Below are 23,413 nucleotides of genomic sequence, written 5' to 3' on the forward strand. Positions count from 1 at the left end.
CTGCTTTTATTCTTGAGAAATCTTATCTCCTTATACAAAGCCGCTTTTCCTATAGTGTCATTTGCACAGGCATACATCATTAGATGGGAACAAATATTAGAGAATCAAGCACTGTTTGTATCAGTTTTGCAATTTACTAGATGAAAATATTATGCTCTTTGGGTCAAGGAGAATTCCTGTATAGACCTATAAGTAAAATATATATGTACACATGTGTGTGTTTATGTATTTGTATATATATGCATATGCACAATGCAATTAAACAGTCCACTTTCAAGCTAAATAATTGCCTTTTCACTAAAACTAGAATTGTATTTTTATTATTTTTCTTTCAAAAGGATGTGGATGTTTTGTCTAAAATCCCTGAAATTTTCCCCTTACACTTGCCCCCAGGATTAACCAATTTTCCAAATGAAATTGGAGTAATGAACAGGAACTGTCATACTAGGTATGACTGAATCATCTTTTTTATTTGTACTTGCATGCCAAGTCCCTAGACTTTCCAAAGAACCTCATCTAAAGCCTGTGGAGATTTCTGCCGTGATTTCAGCAGCACGTGAATTGAATGCATACACTCCTTTTAGATTAAAATTGATTTAATGTTGCAGTCCACAGCATAGCTCCCTGGTATGACACAAAAGTCACTGAATTTTATTCCCCATCAGAAAAAGAAAAACTATTAGGCAAATCTCTGATTTCCAGCAGAACAGTTACAGTAATATAACTTTTGGTTATGCCAGCTCCACGAGCTTTTTTCTCATTGGACTGCTGCCCCAGATGCTGCACTTCAGCAGCACTCATCCTGTCTCCATAAAAATCTTTGCCTAAGGATATTATATATCATAAAAACGTATGTTATAGGATCTATTTTTCTTTAAGTTAAAAAAAAAAACCACCACAGAAAACAACAAAAAAAACGCCCACAAACAAAAAAAGGAGGTCCTCCATCAAAGGAAGAACAAGGGTTTTCTCAGATTATAGCAATAGCTGCCAGCAAAAATAAAAGAACAAGTCAATCCTAGAGACACTGACATTGTTCAAAAAAGTCTTCCACTTTCAACACCCACGTCCACAGCGACCACTCAATCCCATGTTCTCTTTTTCCTTTCAATTATTTTCTCTCTGTTATTCATGGTGATTACATGGTGAACTGAAATATTCCACAAAGTCAAACGCATATGACCAACAATGACGTGGTACTACAGTCTCCTTTCTAAAAAACGGGACACATAGATTTATCTGCTTTCTGAGACATGTGGTCAAGTTTACTCTTTTCATTGACCTTTGCCTTGATTGTTCATTATTGCACACCTGACTGAATCACGTGTTCACTGCTGCCTATTCCTTGCAATGGCAATGCAAGTATCAAATGACCGTGTGAATATAAGCTGGTAAACGAGTTGTATTTGCTGACATTTTGCTCCCTTTAGGAAAAAATTCATACTTCCCACCAAAAGTTATATAATCTAGTCAGTAGAGATGTAGGCACTTCCAGGGGAAGGGTTAAGGGCACCAACATTAGGAAACTCACTATTCCAGACCCTAGATGCACTGATTCACCTTTCTTATATTAATGGCTATACAAGAGGCAAAGCATTTTCACACCCTTTTACCCTTTGCTCTCCTCTACATATGATACCTGAAGAAGTTCACCTTTTGGGGGACTTCCTGATGATTCATTATGAATGTTATGAGCCAGATCTCAGCAAATCAGTAAAGCTCCACCACAGTTAATGAATTTTCACAGCAGTCTCACATCACCAGACATATTAACAAATTTAATCATATCAATACACAGTACACTTGAACATAAATAAGCCACAAGTTCCACAATTATGGCAGATACTAAGTAGGGGTACACCACAGAAGAACATCCAAGGTTGGGGTTTCCTTAAAGTCTGGGTGGCAAGGAGAATACTGGGGAAGCTGGCAGGTTTTCTACTGGACATTACAGGGGGAATCAAACAGAAAGCAAGAACAGCAGAAAAAAACTTATGTCTCTGCAGAAGAAAAAGGTGGTAAGAATAAGTGATGGAGAAACTATAATCCAAAGCTCCACTCCTTACCCAACAGAAAGTGAAACTCAGAACTGTGACTGTGTATGCATTTTATGAATCAATAGTTATTTCTACTGAATGGACTTGCCAGTAAAATATCACTATAAGACATTTCAGAAGTTAGTACAAATGACTGGCAGCAGCCAAAACAAAACTAGGATGTTTTCACACTTGTGGTAAAGCAACTGGAGAAAGAGCAAGCTAATGGGAATGCAGCCTTATCTAAAAAAAAAAAAAAAAAAAAAAAAAAAAAATCTCAAAGGCATAGTGCCATTTACATCCTATCTAGCTAAGACAAGGCTGAGTATTGGTTTGACCTTGTGACCTAAGGGCCAATAAATTAAAGTGTAAATTAGCCAGTAAAGCAGAATTTCAGTATTGGGCAGATTTCAAACACACTGCCAACAAAAACATTTGCAGTTCTTAGTGCTTCAAAGTATCCTCTGCCAATGAAAGTGTTTTAGTCAGTTTTGGTGTCTGTGTAAAAAGGATCTGGGCATATATCACTAAAAGATTTCAAAAGAGAGGCGCAGCCAGAATTAGCTGGAACAGTTTAAGACTTACCATCCCTGTCGTCTACCTGCTCCTCTGCTTGAAGCTGCTGCCTAGAGCCGTAATTAGACCTCACCCATAACACAGCCATAGCGGTTCCCAGTCCAGGATTAGGTGCAAAACTAACTCCACTGGCAGTTTAAGATGAAACATCAGCTTGTGATTAGAAAAGCTGAGCCATAAGCATGGATTTTGCAACAGGGAAGAGTAAACTCCAGGAGAAGGTCAGTGAAAACAATGAGAGGAGTAATTTCCTACACTAAGCAGCTGAGTCTCACAGGACTTTCCAGTCAAACCCTTAATTTACAATACCTGCAAGTATAAATAAGAGGTAAATAACAGATCGGCTGTGACAGAAAAATGTACATCTGAACAGCCTCTCAGATGGCCTTGTCTTTACTGATTGAATTCTGTCCCTTTCTAGCTAGAATGTGGAATTAAGGCACAGAATTTGTACTTTTAGAAACATACATAAAAACAAAGGCTTTTGTGAGATGGCTTGCAACTATAACTGCACTGAAAACTACTGTAATGGACTGTAACGGAGACAAGATTTCTTCAGGGCTTAGAGTACAGCTGGAATCAATCTTTGAGAGCTATCATGCATTTTCCAACTTGAAGTATGACATACATTACCTAAGAAAGCCTCTTTAATTTCAGTCTTGTCTGTTCGCCGGATTATTTTCACCACAAAAATCACTGCTAGTGGTGTAAGGAATGAAATTGCCTGTAAGAGATAACAAATATCATGTGTGAGAGCATCAATTCCTTTCCAGTCCTACTGATTAATAATTAGTTTCAGTTAGGTCCATTTAAACTGGAAGGCTGAATGATCTTTTATCAAACTCCTGACCTTAAGCAAATTGGGATGATTTGTCTTTGCAACTACAGGGCAATGGATACATTAACATTGTAACATAACTGTGGGTTATAATTGATTTGTAATTGCCTGGAGCTGCATTTAAAATGCCAGCTTCATAAATGAAAAAGCAACAGTCTATAATGTCCACAAAATTCATACGCTGATGCATACAGATCTTGTACATTGCTTCCACACTAAGCACTGCCCCAGAAGGCATCCAGGCTCCGCTCTCAAGACCGTATTCAACAGACTCCAGCACCAACTTCCTGATGTTTTAAAATGCTATTTATTTTATTTTTGTTTTCTTTTTAACTGTCATTCTCAAATGCACTGAGATCATATCTTTATAATTCTTTTGTTTACAAGTGTTTGGATGGGGACCAAACTGCTTGATTTTGTTCCAAACCAGAAAAACAACACCTGAACATTTACAAGTATATTCATTGGTTAAGCAGAACCTTATTCTTTTATGGTCAGTGCTGCACGACAGGATTCCTCCTACAAGGAATCTGAAATGGCATCTGCACATCAATGCACACACTTGATTTCCATGAACAGCATCTCCACTATCACAGAGCGATTTGGACTGGGGTTGATGATTCACTGTACATGTGCCAGTTATCTGAGGAGCATCCCACCTCGTGCAGTGTCGGTATAGTGCAGCCTGTCCTCCCTGAGCAGGGTATTTACCGTCTCTTTCCAAAGAGACGTATCAGTTTATCCTAAGCACAATACCAGGGAGTTTTTCATCAGTAGCTTGCTATGGAAACTATGATTTTGTTCCCAACTGGTCCTTCCGTCATCCCTTCTATCTCAGACCTTCAGTTGCAGAGGTAAAAGGCAGCTTATAGGCAAGGTAGTATGTTTATGCTTCTTGCTGGTTCTAAGTTATCCAGTTCCTTTCTGGAATCTACAATCCTCTTCACAATCACATTTGTTCAAAACCAAATCAAGGTCTTTCAAAAGCAATTAGTCTCTTGAAGAAAAGTGAAAATAATTGTTTTGTTTTTAAACAAGGCAAAAATTAAGCTGTATATGGCACAAGGAGCACGAGGGCTTAAGTAAGATTATACTGTTTATACTGAGGCTGAACAGTGCCTTACTCCTTTAAACTGACTCACTGAAATAAAAAACAGGACAGATGTGTTATGACAAAAGATGTGTGACTGTCTTCTTTCTATAATACAGATTAATCCCAGTCCTCATTTTATGCTTTTAGAATATCTGAGTAGGGAACAACATGAAAATGCACTATATTTGTTATTTAGGTAGTGCCTTTTGGACCACATTCCCCACACCCACATCTGCAAAATACCATCTAACTCAGCAAGCCATGCAGACTAAAACACAGTCTGGAGTGTGCTCCCCTTTTTTACATTTAGAAAGGCAGGCACCAGGTTTTGTGCAAAAAAAAAAATGCACCATTTTGACTTAAAACTCCCTTCTGTCTACAGTGTGTGAGAGAGATTCAAGTTAGGATGTCAGTGCTGTGTTACTTGTCCAGAAACATTCACTCCTCTCTATCTTCAGCAATAGTTTCATTTCGGCTTTCAGAGACAAAGAGTGAAATAAAAAAAATGCCACCAGGGGAAAAAAAAAAAAAAAAAAAAAAAGCAAAAGCAAGATATCTGCATTCCATTGTTGAAGAACATGTAGAAATATAGCCAGGCTGACAGGCTTACAGTGGTGGTTTAATGGAGTTAGAAATATTTTGAACAAGCAGGAGCAGCAGAAAATATCAACAATGAATAGAATTCAAGTGGCAGCTTGTTCCAAACCATTTCACAATCAATCTTCAGAAGTCTGGTAAACCTGCAGATTTCCTTATATTTCACAAGCATATGGATTTTTGAGAAAGATGAAGAACTATTCATGTTTGCGGTACATTGCTGTTCCTTACACAAGAGCATTAGCTGGAAGGTGCTTTTTATTCTGCAGCAAAATGCACACATAGAGTTTGGCTTGCTAAAGACTCCTTTTACTTTATTTTGCAAAAAGATTCTGTATGGCTCATGTCTGCAACAGATTTGGCAACAGCCTAATGAGCAATACACTCCTCAGATGCATCTCAATAATGTTTTCTTTTCCAGCAGTGAAATATTCCAACATTGCCTTGCTTTTGTGAAACATGGACAAAATCTCTCTTGTTCATTATTCACCCTAGTAAGCGAGAGATGTGCTAAAGTTACAGGGACTCCCACATCCTTCCATGCATTCAAGAGAAGCTGACAGTACCTACTTTCCAAGACAAGGAATATCCACTGATAGAGAGACAGAGCAAAGGTCAGGTCTTCCCAGACCTTGTGGCTTGCTTGCTACCCATGCAGAAGTCAACTTTGTCCAGTCTTGATCTGGGTTTGAGTATTCACAACATTTCTCTTGTATTCAAATCTCTCGGTATAGAAAATAATCCAGCAGTTTGTAAAATGTTAGAGACAGCTTTCTGGCAAGCCACAGCCATGCATTTCAATATCAGAGTACAACACTAGTGTCAAGAGTTTCTTTACATTATGAAAACTTGTCATCAATGCTGGAGTTGGATTTTTCTTCTTTTTAATTAAATAAGAAAACAGATTCAGAAATTATCTACATTTCTTCATTTCAGAAGCTGTTTGCTGAGTTACTGAGATGTCAGTGGTCTGAGTCAGAAGGGGAACACAGATTATACAAACATTACTGACTCACAGCTGCCTGGAAATTCCACCTACCGTACAGTATACCAAAAGCTGGCTCTATGGGCAGTGGTTAGCAGGGAAAGGTAATGCACATATCCCAGAATTGTGCTTCCCAATGGCTACCGCCTAGAGAACAAAGTATTAGACTAATGATTATCCCAACTGGTTTCAAAAATAGTTCCACCACTGCAGAAAATCCCTTTGCAATGATTCGCTATTGGTTCTTGAACTCTTCAGTTGCAAACACAGATCGGAGAAACGTATCGAGGTAATGCTCAGCCTAAGGAAAAACAGCAGAATTAAATTCAGATTCTTTCCTAGCACAAAAATTTAATGTTTGGTTTTGTGGTGGGTTTTGTTTCTACAAAGCTTCTATTTCAGGAAATGGAACATGTTTTCCACTTTATTCCAGGAAAAAACATTTATTTTCAGCCATCTAGGCTGAAAAAGTCCTTAATGGAGCTTATTCTTAATGCAATATAAACAATATGTTGGTGAATCTAAAACCAAGCCTTCAGTCTCTGTCTTAGAAGGCTGGGATATGTTGCTGCCACATAAACAGGAAGCACCTTCAAGGTGTTCCTTTATTAAAAACTTTCTGTAACTGAAAGCCAGAGCCTTATTAAAAAAAAAAAGAAAAAAGAAAAATTACATAACTGATTTGCATTTATTCTGAATATGGCTTCACTGAAGACACAGCAAAAGATGCTTTGACATAAGGGTAATAGGATTTGACCACATCTATCATGCTCATTCCTGCAAAATCTCCACTTTGACTGATGAAGCTTTTGTAAAGATTGACCTACTTGCCTTAATAACCTGAACTACACCTGCGATTTCTTAGCATTTCTGTAGTGGTCTATCTTAGTGTACTCTTATAGGTGTAAATTATTATGATTCTTAATCATTGCTAGTGAAGGTTACCAAAACCATGAATTTTGACAACCAGGCAAACCATCAAAATCAGACAGACAGTCTGCTTGTCAACATGAGCTGTACTGGGAAGAACCAGAATGGTGACGGCAGCTCTATGATATGGTTAGTACACCTGTTGGTACTAGAAGCTAAAACAAAGGTTTTGTCTACATGAAAGAAAAAAAAAAAAAAAAAAAAAAAGTACTTAGAGGCAAATGCCTCTGTGCCTAACATGCCTAAAACAAATCCGATTTCAATATTTAAGCACTTAGCCTAATAAGAGCATGGCAAGGTTTTGTCAGGTCACCCAACCAGCTAATTCAAAAAGCTTCTCTAATCTTTTCTCCAGCATCCTTCTAAATTAACACTAGCTTAAATCTTAAAGTGTAGAATCAACATTAATAAATTCAGCCACCTAGTAATGCTGCTTTTTACAAACTCCCCACGATTTCCCACATTTTGTCACTTATGACATCCCTGCTTTGGAGAGCAATTGTTAATAGCATTAAAGGAACATCCTATACTTCTGAAAGATTTCCTGCTGCTTATCAAATGAAAGTGTACTTAGTTTACAGCCATTGAATGACTAATAAACCTTTAGTACTTACAAACATAAGACGCGTAGGTATGTTGTCTGATTGCACCAAAGGATTTTTATACAGCCAGATCTCTTCTGGCTGGATAACCCTCTGGAATGGATCCAAAAATTCTGTAAAACTGAAAATGACAAATAAAGATACAATTTTTTTTGCAATTTGAAATCATGACCAAAAAGCCCAGAAGAGTCCTGCTGATTTAAAACTTCCCCCAAAGTTAATTATGATATGGCATGCATGAATTACCCTTATCTCACTGCTTTTTAATAATGCAACCTTCATAAATATACCCTTAGGAAAATGATTTTTAAAAGTTTAGATTCTACAACTTTATAAAAGTTCCATAAACTTCACTGTGGAGAAAAAAATTGTCATTTTATTTTTTGTGGGAAAAGTGTGCAAAGAATACTGTGGGATTAGAAAAATCACATAGCAGATGGTTGATACTGAAGAAATTATATACCAGATACCGAATACAAAATGTGTCTTTCAAATGTCAAGATCCAGACTTTGAAGTATGACAGTTGTGTTTGCAGGGAGAAAGAAGCAGCCCAGGCAATTCCCTCTACTGATAGAAAGAACAGAAAACTTCAGAGATTATCACCAAAAAATGCTTACTCCTAATCTCTTTCTTCAGATTGCCAGTATTTTGATTTGGTTGTGAAGCTTAAGAACCTAAATCTACCAGAAATGTCTCATTCCACCAAAACTGACCATTTTAATTCCATTCTCATGTCATTTATCTCTCTTAAACGAACAACAACAATAACAAAAACCCCATACAGCTTTGTAATTATGTTATTTGGAAACGAAAAGCAACAAAATAAAATGTTGAGGTTACATTGTCACACAGAAAGTAAATTGTGTGGGTATCTTTTGTTCAGTACCGAAAGAGGAAGCAGGAATTGTGATCTTTGACTGCAGTGAGAAGTTTCAGAAGCTTTTCAGGACTACATAAATTGTCTCTCTTCATTTAAACCGTACTGCTTTTTTCAGAGTCTTTCACTATCCCTTAACTCTTCTTAGCTTTGAAGTCACACCAGACTTCCCGGGAAGTTTTGCCTTTACTAATTCCAGGCTAGTTTACTAGGACTGAAAGAATGGCTGTTGAGAGAAGACACAGGGACCAGTTTTCTGCAGCTTGGTCTGACCTAAAAAGCCCACGGAGCTTTAAACCCCTCCAAACCCAGGTTTTATACAAGTAAAAGCTGCAAAATTGACTCTGTAAATAGGAAAAACTGATGCAATTTGTAAAGCAAAGTAAAATGAAACCCTACATAGGCATCTCCCCCTTGCGAAGACAAGTCCTGGAATCTAGCCAGGTCAGCCACTTCCTAAACAACAAGCCTTATCCAGTCTTCTGGGTCTTAGGAATTCCTACTTTTTATCTCTTCCGAGGGCTGACCAGCTGCTCTTTGTTCTCTCACTGTAGTCCACAATCTCTGCATTAGCAGCAGTCTCCCACTTCCCCAGCACACACTGCAACTGCCCCCCTTTACCTCAGCACATGCTTTTGCTAGACAGAAGGCACAAAACTCTCCGTTTACTCCAAAAAGAGCTCCAAAGAACTTCTTCCCTAGGGAAAACAACAAAATCTGAGGACCAAACAAGTCAAACACAGTGTTGTCACTTGTACTGATAGTTATGTTTCCCCTACTGACCTACATGGACAACCACATTCTTCTGGAAACTTAAGGAGTCTGGTTCTGCAAGGAGAATATTTACTATTATACTCAGCTTCTTCAAATGCTGAGTATCTGACCCCACTCTCTAAAGAAGGTGCAATGTGAATTTCAGAAGTGTCAAAACACTTTGTTTCAGTGTTTTCAAAATGAAAACTTAAATCTTTTTGAAGTTTAAAAAAACATGGCTTGGGCAAGACACAAAACAGGGAAACATTTCTAGAGAAGACTGTTTCCAGGAAATAAACCCCTTCATATATGAAAAATTCATTTCATGATTTTTGTCTTCGACTAGAAAAAATAAAGGTTGATTTCTAGATGATGCAAACAACTTTGTTTCCAAATTTCGACTGAAAGTCCTTAAGTATATTATTTTTATTTTCAGTCTTTTAAAGACATTGACAGAAGCTAGAAGCAATTAACTGCTGGTTGAAAGGGTTCATTTGCCAAATAAAGTCACAGGTCTGGGTAGAACATCCAGTATGTGTCATCTGGGAGAGCTGAATAGCAAAGATCACAGCTACACTGTCCAGGACTTAATTTTTTTTTGTTATGAAGATGTACACAGACTCCATGGCAAGGATGTACTTCACCACTATCATCTCAACATAAATAAATAGATAAGCACAAGCATGTCTGGGCATACAAGAAGTTAAACAAGCCAGTTGAGTTTCAATGACTTTATCTTCCAGCCAGTCACATTTTTTCTGACATACTCCCTTAGGTATCTGCTGCCCTGACTGTTCCGAGGCAGCTCTCAAAGCACTGGGAATTAGGGATACGCCAAGGAACGTCTTGAAGCAGACGCATGTTCTTTGACATATCTGGGCCTTGAAGCATTTCTGCTAACTGCAAAATGTGAACAATACACAAAGATTTATGCTTCAAGGTGATCACAGTACATCCATGCACCAGGGCACTTCTGGAAAATGTGTCACATTAGACCAGAAGTTTAATTAATTTGACATTAAGACATTTGAGATTATGAGCAAATGCCAACAGAGTTAAAGGTTTGGGGCTCTTCTTGTTCTTTTGTTTCCTGTCTCCTTGTAATGTAAGAAAACTAAGGTTAAAGTATAGTTGTTTAAATCTGAGAAATTAAACAAAAATCAAATTCATAGTTCTCACAGGAATCATATACCATGACACTGCAAATACGTGCTAAATCATAAGATCTAATTTCTTTAAGAGCAAAATGACATGTGCTAAAGAGATGAAAGTATAATAAATAACATAAATAGTATCCAATTCCAATTAAAGATGTATTTTCTGATTAGTATGCATTCACTATATTGGTGCTTTTCTAAAGAAACATTCTTTTCAACAAATCTATGTATGACAGTAATAATTATTATAATTACTCTTTTATTTAATAACAGCAGTTTTGTATCCACTACATATTAAATCTGATTATGTATCCATTTCTTTCTGAGTTACGCAGTTTTGTATCCACTACATATTAAATCTGATTATGTATCCACTTCTTTCTGAGTTACATTTTGAATGTCTTCCAACAACAATGTTCAAATATGTTGAAACTTAATACAAAAAAAAAAAGAAGATTCATTTGCTACAACCAGGTAAAATCATTTCAGAATCACTACTGATGGAGAAAAAAAAATAGCTGTAGCTGTAGAAGACAGCAGATCTTGACTGTATGAGCAATACAGAAATACAAAGTAAACAGTTAAAGTGACTATATAAAAAGAAATCACTTTTTTTTCATCTTCAAAAAGAGCTCAGCTGCTAATTAAATTTTTATGCCAAGACTCATAAGAGAACAATTCTCTTCTTTTTTTGAAGCATCACCAATGGACGCCTGGATACGAGATTTCACTAGCTTGAAGGCAATTCCCTTTGTACTCTATTAAACAATCATGAGGACATACTGGTTTCTAAGCTGCCTGACACTTAGTGATTTATGTTCCTTCGTCCTAACCAAAAGTCAGTCCATTACTATTCATAAGCCAGCACAAGCTTGTTTAAATGACTAGATGTTATTAGAAATGAATGTACTCCTTGGATAAAGAAAACTGGTTTCTAGACATTTTCTATTATGGCTGAAAATACAAGCTCAATCATATAACATCCCCTGGTAGCAGACGGGTAACTTAGCAAGCTTACTTCATACTAGTACATGAAATTTTAGTGTTAGCTTTTTGGTCTTATATTTTCTGCATGTTTACATATTCGCCCAGCATTTTTAACAGTTTAACAAGCAAGACTTCAAACATTTCAGCCTGATAACAGATATTTAAGGCATAAAAGGACTTCCATTAACTTCAAGAACCTTTAACTATGACTTTCAAAGCATCCTAAGGGAAACAGGAGCCCTAATTCTATTAAAAGCATCAGTGAGGAACAGGTGCCCAAGTGCCTGAGGTTGCTTTGGACATCTCAACACTACTGCCTATGACACCACACTAAACAAAAATCTTCTTTTCTGAGGACCCAAGCACTTCCAAGTTAGATTAACTTCATTTCCATTTCACAGCATGCAGCCTTTTAAGCCAACTGCTATGCAAGCGCCACACAACAGAGTGATCCAGGCAGAAGTGCACAGTAGTTTTGTGGTAATTCGGACTAAAAATGCTTTTTTATGAAACCATTCACTGGTAGCAAACGAATCAAACATTGCATAAATATCCTCACAGAGTCGTTGACCTGTGCTTCCACCATGGTTTCCACCTCCCAGAAGTAGCAGCAGGGCATTCCTTAGCACCTTGCCTTACCGTGTCAAACGCTGCTTACAGTAGCTACCGCTCCCTGGCACTCAGCACCTTGAAATCCAGCAGCAGTAACATTTGGAAGTTGCTGACATCAGAGAAATAGCAGTAAGTGCTACTGCACTGGCAAAGCTGGTAAGATAGAAACCTTTAAATGTTAAGAATAGAAAACTATGTTCCAAATCTAGCAACAAGAGCAGGATAGGGACAGAACTGATGGGCCCGACGTTAGGATTGTATTGTGTCCTGTTAGAGCAAGACAGACACTACCAGCAATGAAACCGTGACTAGCATTCACCTTAGAAGTACTTGCCAGTGTTACAAGGGCTGCCACTGGCCAACAGCTCCACTTGCAGAGAGTAACAACATGAAATCACACAGGCACTTTGGTCCAGGCAATCTTGGGGACTTAGATGTCTGCTTCGTCAGAAGAGTTCATAGCACACTGGAAGTTAAATATTGCTTCCTGGTTTTGAGCATCAACTAAGGCATGTACAAAGGTGGGGTTTTTTGTTTGTTGGTGGGGGGCCTTTTGCCTTGTCTCTTGCAGACAAGGCTTGTCCCAGGTAATAATAACCAAGAGAGGACAGAGAAGTACATACGGCATGACAAAGCACCAGAAGAGAATGAATGTGAGCTTGTGATTGTGATACTTAGTCTTTCACACCAAACACCTAATGACCAACCCTTCTCTTTTCTAAGCTTCATCTGTTCATAAGCAGATCTGATGCTAAAATATTTTTGTATGCAGTTCCTCACTGCAGCCAGTAATGAGGAGACAGCAGGTGTTCAGGGATCTCTCTCATAAAACACCTCTGAAGGCTTGTAGGAAAAAAGTTGGGCTCTGACCACCATTCCCCAGCTGCAGAACCCTGTGTGAGCAGACTCGCTGCGTCCTCTCCCACAGAAACAAGTCAGCTGCAACTGTGCTACTGGAACTCCAGCGTGCACATTCTTACATGGAGATTTCCTTGAGTATTCCCCAAACTAGGTCTCCGATCTAGCAGTAGAAGCTTTTATAGTGTACCTGCCATGTTAAATTGTGCAACCAGTTGTCCTGACACTAGAACTGCACAGTTGCGAGCATCATCAGTGATGCTGATGTCTGTATAGGCTGGCCTAATTACCGAGTACATACACAATACATAACTCAGTGCGAGATTCTCATGCAATAGATTCGCAGCCCCAGCATTCTGAATGAAGAGCCATAAATCAGAATGTATCATAGGGCACAACAACAGTGGAGGTAAGAAAATTATATTCTGAAAGACAGAATTTGCTTTAGGGGTTTCCAACAAGTGACCTAGGCTAAACAGAAAGAGCCCAGTGTTTACAGCGGCTGGGTACATTGCATTGAACACCGCTTATTTGCATCACCTTTCCTCACATTTGAATCCAACACTTCAAATTATCCATTCTGAAACATACTGATAACGGGAAAAGCATTTATGTCATGTTATTTGATATACCTGGAGAGAATAACTTACTCTTATGCCATGAGAGAACCTAGTCTTGTTTATTCTCTCTAGGCAATATTAAGGGGAAAAAATATAACCTTTTAGTGGTTATTTTAGGAACTCCTGCACAAACAGACAAAATATGCAAAGCTTGAAATGGTCTGTGGCTGGAATGCAAAATTAACAGACCTGAAGCAGACAAGATAGTGATGAGGTGAGGTAAGAAACAATGCCTGTAATTCATCACCGTCATTCTGCTCACCACAGAGTTGGCGGAGTTCAGTTGCTAAAATGCTGCTGACTATGCATATCAGTATGATGAGATAGTTCTGTGTTAGCTCTGAAGTTAGCGTAAGGAAAGAGATCTGAGCCATTTAATTTCTAAAGCAATTTGGGAAATCCTCAGCCCTCAAGAAGGGAATTACGTCCCAGGGTACAAAAAATACAACCAAGGCCCAACTATTAATAATGAACTGCAATCTCACCAACGAAGAAGCTGACATGAATTTAAAAATATTCACTTCAATAATATAAACTCTAGAATAGATAAGAAAGAGAAACTTCCCCTATAGTTAAGGCACAACACTGCGTATCAAGAGATTTGATGTTTTCTGCCACTGTTTCACAAAGCAAGGCAGGGCAATTCCCACCAGCAAGAAAAGTCGATATCGGCATCAAAGCAAGACTCCTAATGCTGTAGCTTGCTCATTAATTGGCCTGGTATTCAGATATGCCAAGTGTGCACTGCTGACAAGAATTCAAGTAGGAAAAAGCAACAGCTTTAACTTCTCCATGGAACTAAAAAACAGAGAGTTAAATTGTAAAATATTTTAGAATTTATATTGCAATAGATGTGGACTGCATAAGAAGCACGTACATGAGAACAGAAATTACTATTTTATTGGTTCTTCATAGGCTTTGATGGAAACATGTTATTATAACCATCATCTTGTAACTACGCTAAAACCAATTCATTAAGTAATTTACACTTGCACTAAGAGACACAGAAGCAGCTGTATCAATAAATTATCTCTGCCTTTCTGACAGCTAAAAATGTTTATTTCCCAGTACAATGACATGCAGTGTATACACCTACCACTCTTGATTAACAATCTATAATCCTAATATGCAGCTTTATTGGGTCTGTATGTCCTGCAGGATACAGGGTAGTTAATATTCACCAGGAACACCCTACAAAGGTAATTCAGAAGCTGTTATTGCTAGATCTGATGCCTCTCTTCATTTGCAGTAACCTTCTGTTTGTAGGTGCAAGTATTTACAAAGACTGAAAGCAGTACTGGCAGAAAGTAAATGGTAAGAAAATCATTCCAAGAGGCTTCTTTAATTTGGTCTCTATTCAGTGCCCAGTACAGCTCTGGGAATAGTGCAAGCTGATAGCATTTTTAAAATTCCTGTATTTTTAAGAAGCTAGAAACAAGGCCTTCATACCACTTCCTGAAACATTTAATACTCTGATCTGAATGTATACAGCTTTCCCCACTTCAGTTCTATGGGTGTACTTTTAAGTAGGGAGGAGGCAAAAGTCAATGGAATTAAATTCTGGGACTGATGAGGACAAAGGGCAGGAGCAATATGTTTGGTTTTTTATTTAATATCACTGGCAAGTAGAGAACTCAAGGGTAGGTTTAGCTTCAGATGAGTCAGTATCACTTGATGTAAAATATTTCTGAATATTTTAAATTAGCTAGCAATTGCAGTGTGACATTTAATTAGCACATATGCCCACATTAGTCCTTCAGATATATGAGAAATCATTTTGATTAAGGGATGCAATTTTAAAAATATACATATTACCATGGCTATCATATTTCCTAGATGCGCTGAAGGAGGGTTTTCAGTATTTTTCTTCAGTCTTACCAGCAGGTTTCCCAGATTTGCTTCATATATCCACTAATTTAACAAATATATATTGGGGTATGACTTCTTCCAAAGATAAACAGCCATCCTCTTCACTCTCCTCCTTGCAGCTAGCATTGCACCCCCAGTCAGGGTGAGCTGTACTGTTACTGAGCCAACAAAGCCAGCCATAGTGCGAGACAAGTTCTTCAACTAAAACATGTCTAGATGATGAAGTCTGTGCCAATCTGTGTGCCTGAACGATTATTGAGCCATGGACCCTTCTCTGATACACCATCTGGGGCTGTATTTATCAAGGCTTCCACAGCTGTGCCTGAGATCAGGCTCGAGGCTGCTACAGCACATGGCTTGAGCTACATGTACTCACACTGAACGTACATATGAACAGAAACAGGATAAAACCAACCCCCTCTGCTCAAATTTTCTCTGCCTTGTTTGGTCCAAATCCAAGAAACAGTATCATTTAAATGAATCAGCAAGGAGGCAACAGCTGGGGACTCTGGGCTCACGTAAAAGCTCAAATCTTGAACTAACAACAATATAGACTCACAACAGGAGTCCTGCAGCTTATGAAATACTATGTAAATGATATGCAAATGTTCTTAGAATACCTAATATGAAATAGCGAACCAGAAATCTTTTTACAATGCTGAAAAAGGGCGAATGGCCTGGAGTTTTAGAACCTAATGTTAGTTTCCTTAGTACCTAAATTACACCTCTACTGGTTTCTCAAGCCCTGGCATTGAACTCTCTCTGGGTAAACGATTTCCTTCCTGTGACATTATTCCAGTCACACCAAACCTAAGAGGAAAGGGAAAGGATTATCTGAGTATGCATGAGCGGCACAAGAACAAGTAATTAACATAGCCAGCCAGTTGTTCTTGCGCACCTGAAAGAATGCAAAAACTTCCAGTCCATATATTCTCCTTGCTCACAGACTGAGCACTTTGAATGCAAGTAGCACTAAATGTTGCTGAGTGTAATTATTGCCAGTATGAAGTAACTAAATCTCAAAAATTCCAATTCAGTGGGAATAAAAATGGGCATCCAGGCATTAAACTACTTAACTAGCTTAGATACAACCTTTTCACCATCGTTTCTTCCGGAAGGAGAATATTTGGAAACCAGCAAAGTGAAAGGAAGAGAGGGATCAGTTGGTCATGCTGCATTGCAGCTTTGAACAGAAGAGCAGGAGACAAGACAGGCTATACTGAAATAGGAAAAAACACTGCAAAATGAACCAAATTGACATTTTTTGGCTTGTTTTACATTTTTTAAAACTTTCCTTGGCCTAATATTGAAAGTGATCTTTACATCTGCTTTACGGTCAGCAGACTATAAAATAAACCATTCTGAAACAAAAACATGTTTGGTTTGGCATTTAGCTGCTCCTGAGGTGAAAAAGCAGTTCAGGTCTTGCGATCCCTGCTCACGTGGAGCAGCGGTGCACTTCAGGCACAGGGCGAGCAGGTCAGAGCTGCTACTTACTATGTCCGTGTACAACACTTAAGGCAATCCAGTACAGCTGCACTACTGTCACACAGATAATCAGCAGCGGTAGTCTTACAGAAATAATAGATACCAACAAAGGGAAAACGATCAGCTACAGTTTTCATTGCATTATCTCTCATTTTAGTTAATAAAAAGCATGATTTAAGGTATCAATTGTTGCCTCTATGCTCTATTCTTATTAAATATACCCTATGATGTAAGCTATCTCACAAAAGCCATTTTAATGTGTCTGTGCTTGGGGGCGGGGGAGGGAGTATAGAGAAAGGAAATCATCAGTATATGAACATTGATGTAGCCATTAGCAAAGCTGGCAGTTGTACATTATTCTGAAGTGAAAACCAGAATTCATATTACAGGTTTAAATAACCTAAGGACGTATCTGAATAATGAACCAAAACATACTACAGACGGTCATAATTTTGCTTCTGATGTTTTTTAATGCTTGTTTTTATTACATCTAGAACTGTTTTCAACCAAACAACTCTCAACGGCTCCTTGGACAACTATCCTAGCTTCACAGCAATTTGATAGAGCTGAGTAGTCTGATAAAGTTTCTTCTGTTTCCATACCTGGTGCCACACTGCTATTGACTATAGGTCTGGACCTGGAAGGAAAGTCAGGTGTTAAACTCACAAAGGTGCCGAGTTTCTTTTAGTGATCAAAGCTTTCCCTCTCAGTTATTTCTGTCTCTCCACCACTCCTTCAAAAGTCCCTTTGTAGGTCACTCATTTCAATGCCTCTCACTCCTGTCCCTCCTGCGATAGCTCTTTAATATCTTGCTTGGAACAAGGTTTAATCAGTTGGAAGTGACAACTCGGCCCTAGCAGCTTATTTAGGAGCAATCTCTAAAAGACACTAACTAACATCTTCCTCCGTGCTGCAGGATCTTGTCTTCATCCAGCCACTGCCCCCTTTGCCCAAGCTCTTCAGAAGCCCCATATAAAAACCCTACCACTTCTACATGTGAAATTTTCTTTCTCTCTCACTCAGTGTTTTACCAGAATCTGAATTTTAATAATATGGATAATTTGCTGCCATTTTAATCTAGAATATGTTTATCATATGGACATTTATGATTTGTATGCCATTCCCTACATCTGCTCTTCCCTTTGCATATACAACAGATAGAGACATGACCTTGAAAGAGGACCTGCATGGCAGTGAAGCCTATCTCCACATAATGCTGTACCTGAGAGAGACAGGCTGAATAACAGTGAGGATTAAATACAAATTGTCCACGACCAGAGCCAAGTGCCAAAACACATCCTCAGACCTTTTTTTTTTTTTCTTTTTTTACCAAAAACTCAAGAGCTGTTAAGGAAGAGAGAGAAGGGAGAGAAATATTTTGGCCCAATCTAGAAGGCTCAATCAAGAGTGTCCTTACGTGAAATTAAAACATTAAATTTTGGTCAAGCAGAAACATATCATTTTAACCCAAACTGAAAAGAAATATTTTGTTTAGGCCTCCATTAAACTAATTTTAATACAGAATGCATTTAAAAATATAAATTTTAAAATAAAACACTTCAATAATTAAGAGACAATTTTTTGACCAAGTTATTTACCAAATCTAATACAAATTTTAAAGTTACTTTGTTCCAGTTTTTCCTTCACAGTTGCTGTATGCAATGACTTCATTATTCTCTAAGGATGAGAAGAAAAAGACTGGCTTAATGATATTCACAGTCAAATCCAAGTACATTAAAATCACTCAATCCAAAACCACTTCTGTGAATAACTACATGTTCCAGAGCATTTGTAACGATTTTAAAAATAAATTTATAAATAAAAATAAAGCTATAGTAATGGGGAATAGGAACATCACTGTTAGCATTTTGTAGCACTCACTAAAGGCCAATAGCAATAGTTACACTCCTGTAAAGCACCTTGGACACTAGATGAATGAAATTATTAATGGCCTCTCTGCAGGCCACAAGAGTACAGGCAGGCTATTAGATCTGTTCTCCCATTAGTGAAAATTGGCAGCTAATGAAACTGTAACATTTTATATCAAATGATACTCTCCTCTGTTGTTTTCGATTTGCAAGGTTTCACAACACTTGGCAGCGTGCCACAAATCCTTCAAAGTTAAAATATTTCTGAGCTGACATTTACACCTCCATAGTAAATTCTAAAGTAGTAGTAAAACTGTTCACTCAAAATAGAGTCAAACGTTGAACTGCAAGATTGCAGAGCGAAATATTTCATCTACTTTAGGATTTCATTTTCCCCACAGTCTCATCAATGCAGCATATTTAGAATATGGCACCTGGCATGGCAGTGCCCTCCAGCCAGAAAGCATCATCAACCTCTGCTCAGTCTTTGCTAAAGTATTCTCCAAGTAACTTTGAATCGGTAACACCATTTTCTTTCATACCCATCAAAATGAGCCAAAAATCTCTTACAAGAAATTCTGGTTTAATGTCTTTCAACTTTTCTTTTGCATTGCACTCTGGGACACTCTCAGGCGGTATAAACCTCACTCCACTAAATTGATCCATGCCAATTTACGAGGCCACCTAATCTGTCTCCTCATATCCATGCAGCAAAGCTAAACTTTACATAAAATACTCCCAAGATACTTCAGTGTAACTTGCTTTTTAAAGTTTCCATTGGCAGAGATTCTACATATGCCTCAGGTAATCTACCACAGTGCTCAAAAGTCCTTACAATTAGGTTGCATTTCCCCACACTCAACCTAAGTTTCCCTTGCTACAAGTTTAAAAATCTTTCCTTTCTGCACAATTCCCAAAGGACATGAAGAGTAGTTTGTCTTCTTCATACATCTTTATGGCAGCTGCTTAGAGGTGAAGTTTACTGCCATGTCTCCTCAGATTTCTAGTTTAAACAGCTCAATTATTTCTATCTTTGCTCAGAAAAGGTGTTTTCTATACCCCTCCTACCGTCTTTCTCGGTCCTCCCCAGTTCTCTGAAATTCAACTGTGCATGAGTAATCTCAATCAGCCACTTACTATGTAAACATGACTTGTAAACCCTGTTATCCTAGCCTACAGTAAAACAATCCCCACTTATTGAATTTTATCTATATGCAATTTTAATTAAATTCGGAGGAATTTTAACACAGAAAATATTTAAGCATTTGGACAGTAAAAGCTAAAAGTGTTTTGTAATGCAGAGAAATAAATACAGTACTCAGGGAGGGTACCAAATTGATTTACAACAAAGAAATATTCTTAAACTAGTTTTCTGCAGAATCATATAGATCAGTCACAGTTTCTTGCACAGCAATGACTTGTGGTTCAATGATCATAAGTTTACCATTTACAAGGCAAGGGAAAAACATGAATGGAAAGTACCTTAAAACCCATGTAGTTAAGAAAAGCTCAGTTCAAATGCCACATCTGATGACTACTTTGTCTATTCTGTGAAGACAATCTAATTGGATTATCTGTAAAGCAATTACTCTGATTCAGAAACCAGTGAAGTTTTCCTTAATCATTCAAGTGTAAATCCCTGATGTTCATTAGTGCATCACAACCAATACCTGAACTAGGGTCATATGTGTTGTCTTTAGCTTTCTCGTTGTCCACTAATCCCTGTCAATATAGATGCAGCACTCAAATGTCCCCCGCTCAGCAACAGTACAGTGCTTACTACAGGAAAAAAGTTACAAGACATATAAGACGTAATCCCCAATACACTTTTAGCGTCAATAACTGCTAACTACTTTCAGGCTTTTCAAAGTCACCAGCAGACTGGGAGACTATAAACATCTTGGTTTACCGTGCCAGGTATGAGTGCATTCTCAGCAGTAAGACTGTACTTTTATTAAAGCCTTTGCCACAAGAATCACAGCTGTGACACAGCTTGACTGTGCTTAGATCAAAGTATAAAAATCAGTATTTTTAAAGAAAAATTTCCCTTACAGAAACCCCGTCGGTCTTAGTTGCATTCTCACTACAAAGCACCCTCAATCAGGGCTTGGAGCAAATAAATACAAAGTGCCAAAGTCAGTGAGTAAATAGGATTCAACGCGAAAAGACACAAAGTCACCATTTACTCCTCGAAAATCTGGAGCAGATGCTTTGGCACTTACAACAACATCCTTCTTTAGCATGTATGCAGCTGAGAGTTTAGCCACAGACATCAACTGTAAATCCCATCCTATTAACAGGACAATTAGAATTCCTGCCACTAAATCCCCCTTTTTTTTTTGCCCCGTGGGACTCAGGGAAAACAAATCAAATAAACGTAGTTGCAATATCTGAAAGCACTGATACAACAGTCTGCAGAACAGTCTCTTCGGCACAGACCAAAGTTTGCACAACAAGGCAGATACATTTGCTCCTGAATAGCTGTTACCACAGCCACTAGAACCCTCCCCTAGCTTCAATAAATGAAATAAAAACGGAAACAGAAGCTTCGGCTCAGTGAAAGGCCCAGCGCCCGCTGCGGGCCGGGGGTGCGGGGCGCCCGGCGGAGCCCCCTGCCCATCGCCGCCCGCCTCAGCCGGGCCGGGCAGCGGGGACACGGCGGGAGGCTCCGGGGCCGGGGGCAGCGCTCGCAGGGGCCGGGGGCACGGGCAGCGCCGGCTCCGCCGGGGAAACGGGCTCCGGCCGGTGCCGCTCACAGCCCGGCGGGGCCGGGAGAGAGAACCCGGCCCGGCCCGCGCCTCCCCCCGCCCCGCCCGCCCGCCGGCCCGGCCCGGCCTCCCCCCCGGGCTCCCCCCGGGCGGGCAGGGGCCGCGCTCCGCTCGGCGCCGCTGCCGCTGCCGCGCCGGCCCCTCCGGGCGGCTCCTCACACTCGGGCCCGGCCCGGCCCGGGCTCCGCTCCCCGCGGCGCCACAGGCCCTGCCGGGAGCCGCTCCGGCGCGGGCTGCCCGCGGGGCACGGCCCCCGCCGGCACCCCCTGCCCCGGGGGGGAGCCGCTCCCCCGCGGGCTCCGTGGGCCGAGGGGCGCCGCCTGCCCGGCCGGGGGCTGCCCTGCCCCGCGGGTGGGGGGAGCCCCCCCGGCCCGGCCCGGCCCGGCCCCGGGTGCCCGCGGCCCCGTCCCTGCCCCGCTCCCGCCCCGCTCCCCACCGCCGGGGTCCCCGGGCGGGTTGTGCCCCCCCGTGAAACGCGCCCCCCGCGGCGCTGCCCCCGCGGCCGCTGGGCTGGGCCGTGGCCAGCGGCGGGCCCGGCTGGGAGCGGCTGCCGGGGCTGCTGGGGCCGGGGGGAAGCGCCCGCAGCCCCCGCGGCCCCACACAGTACCGGGTGTCTCTGTTACCTTGGCGATATTTCATAGCTAATAGGACAGGCACACAGTCATCGTGTTGTGTGCTTCGTATTACACTAGGTATAATAGGTATTTATGGCCTTTTGTTTTTACAGTAACCTCTCAAGGACGCAGAGCTGAGCAAAGTTAAAATTCAAGTTACTTTGTGATATATGAGCTGTATTCAGCGAGTTACAGAAGCTCCGTGGCATTCTAATTCTCCCATCACTTCAAAGGTATAACAGACTTTGCTGAGCACTGGAACAAGTGTGTTGCTTACCGCTGGAGCTCAATATGCAAGCTTTGATAAATGTTCTCAGATCCTAAGCACCAGAGAGGGTAAGGCCTTTTTTACAGCAGGTCTTTCCCTTAACTGTTCATTAACCGGGCTCAGTGAGCTAGACTTCAATCTGGGCCACAGAACTAAACTTCTTCCTCATTTTACTATCATCTAAGTTATGGTTCACAATACAGCAGCCATTTTTAAACAGGTTAGTATGTTCTCACTTCCTAGTATCATTTCTATTTGTGAAACTAACACTGAAAAAGCTCCAGTGTTAGTGAGTTTGGCTACTGTCCATATACCTCACAACAAAGAATTTATCCGTTAAATTAATAGAGTGTGAGAAAAGGAAGTATTATTCTCCTTTCTTGATGAGAAATTAGGGGACACACGAATGAAGTCCAAGACTTCTAAGATTAGAAGCCAAAAAACAAGTTCTAAACAAACAATTACAGGACACCCAAATTGAGAATGTAGGACGCTAAAAGACCAAGTTGTTCATGTGGCCAAATACCTGCTTTGCTTTGAAACATGCAGCTAGAAAGAGCACCTAGGCTTAAAAGGTGCCTCAAAATCTTGGTCCAACTGATTCGTGTTAATTTGGCAGTATTGGTGTAAACATGAGGAAATAAGTCTTAATGTCTCAGACTGGTGATTTCTTCTCAGTACCGTTTGGCTTGTATTACCTACAGATCTCTGACTGCTTGTGATTCTCAGCTCAGTCTATCCTCCAAAAATCCAGCAGATATGACAAAGAAAAGGCAAGCACAAACTGTGAGAAGAGTAAATCAGAACAGCAGCATTGTGAAATTTCCTCAGCTAATTGATTTTCTGTGTTAACAAGACAATACATAGTATCACTTATGATGGCAACATATGCAGAATATCCAGATCACCACCCATGACAGAGTGAGCTACTTGAAAGAGCTTTCCACGCTAAATCATTTCATGCATATTCATAACATGATTAAAATCTTAATACTGTAAACATGTAAGAAACCCAA

At 39.8% G+C, this 23,413-nt stretch overlaps 1 protein-coding gene across 1 annotated transcript in view; it reads right to left on the minus strand.

Moving 5' to 3' along the window:
* PLPP4 (phospholipid phosphatase 4) overlaps positions 1-23,413 on the minus strand; it is a 66,174-nt gene that overhangs the window by 37,624 nt on the left and 5,137 nt on the right. Inside the window, exons 2-3 of the mRNA XM_037400993.1 lie at positions 7,670-7,778; positions 3,246-3,336 (exon numbers count right to left, since the gene is read on the minus strand). Coding sequence (XP_037256890.1) covers positions 3,246-3,336; positions 7,670-7,778 — 200 coding nt within the window. The remainder of the gene's footprint in view (positions 1-3,245; positions 3,337-7,669; positions 7,779-23,413) is intronic.

Source organism: Falco rusticolus, chromosome 9, assembly GCF_015220075.1.
Source record: "Falco rusticolus isolate bFalRus1 chromosome 9, bFalRus1.pri, whole genome shotgun sequence".
NCBI lineage: Eukaryota > Metazoa > Chordata > Aves > Falconiformes > Falconidae > Falco > Falco rusticolus.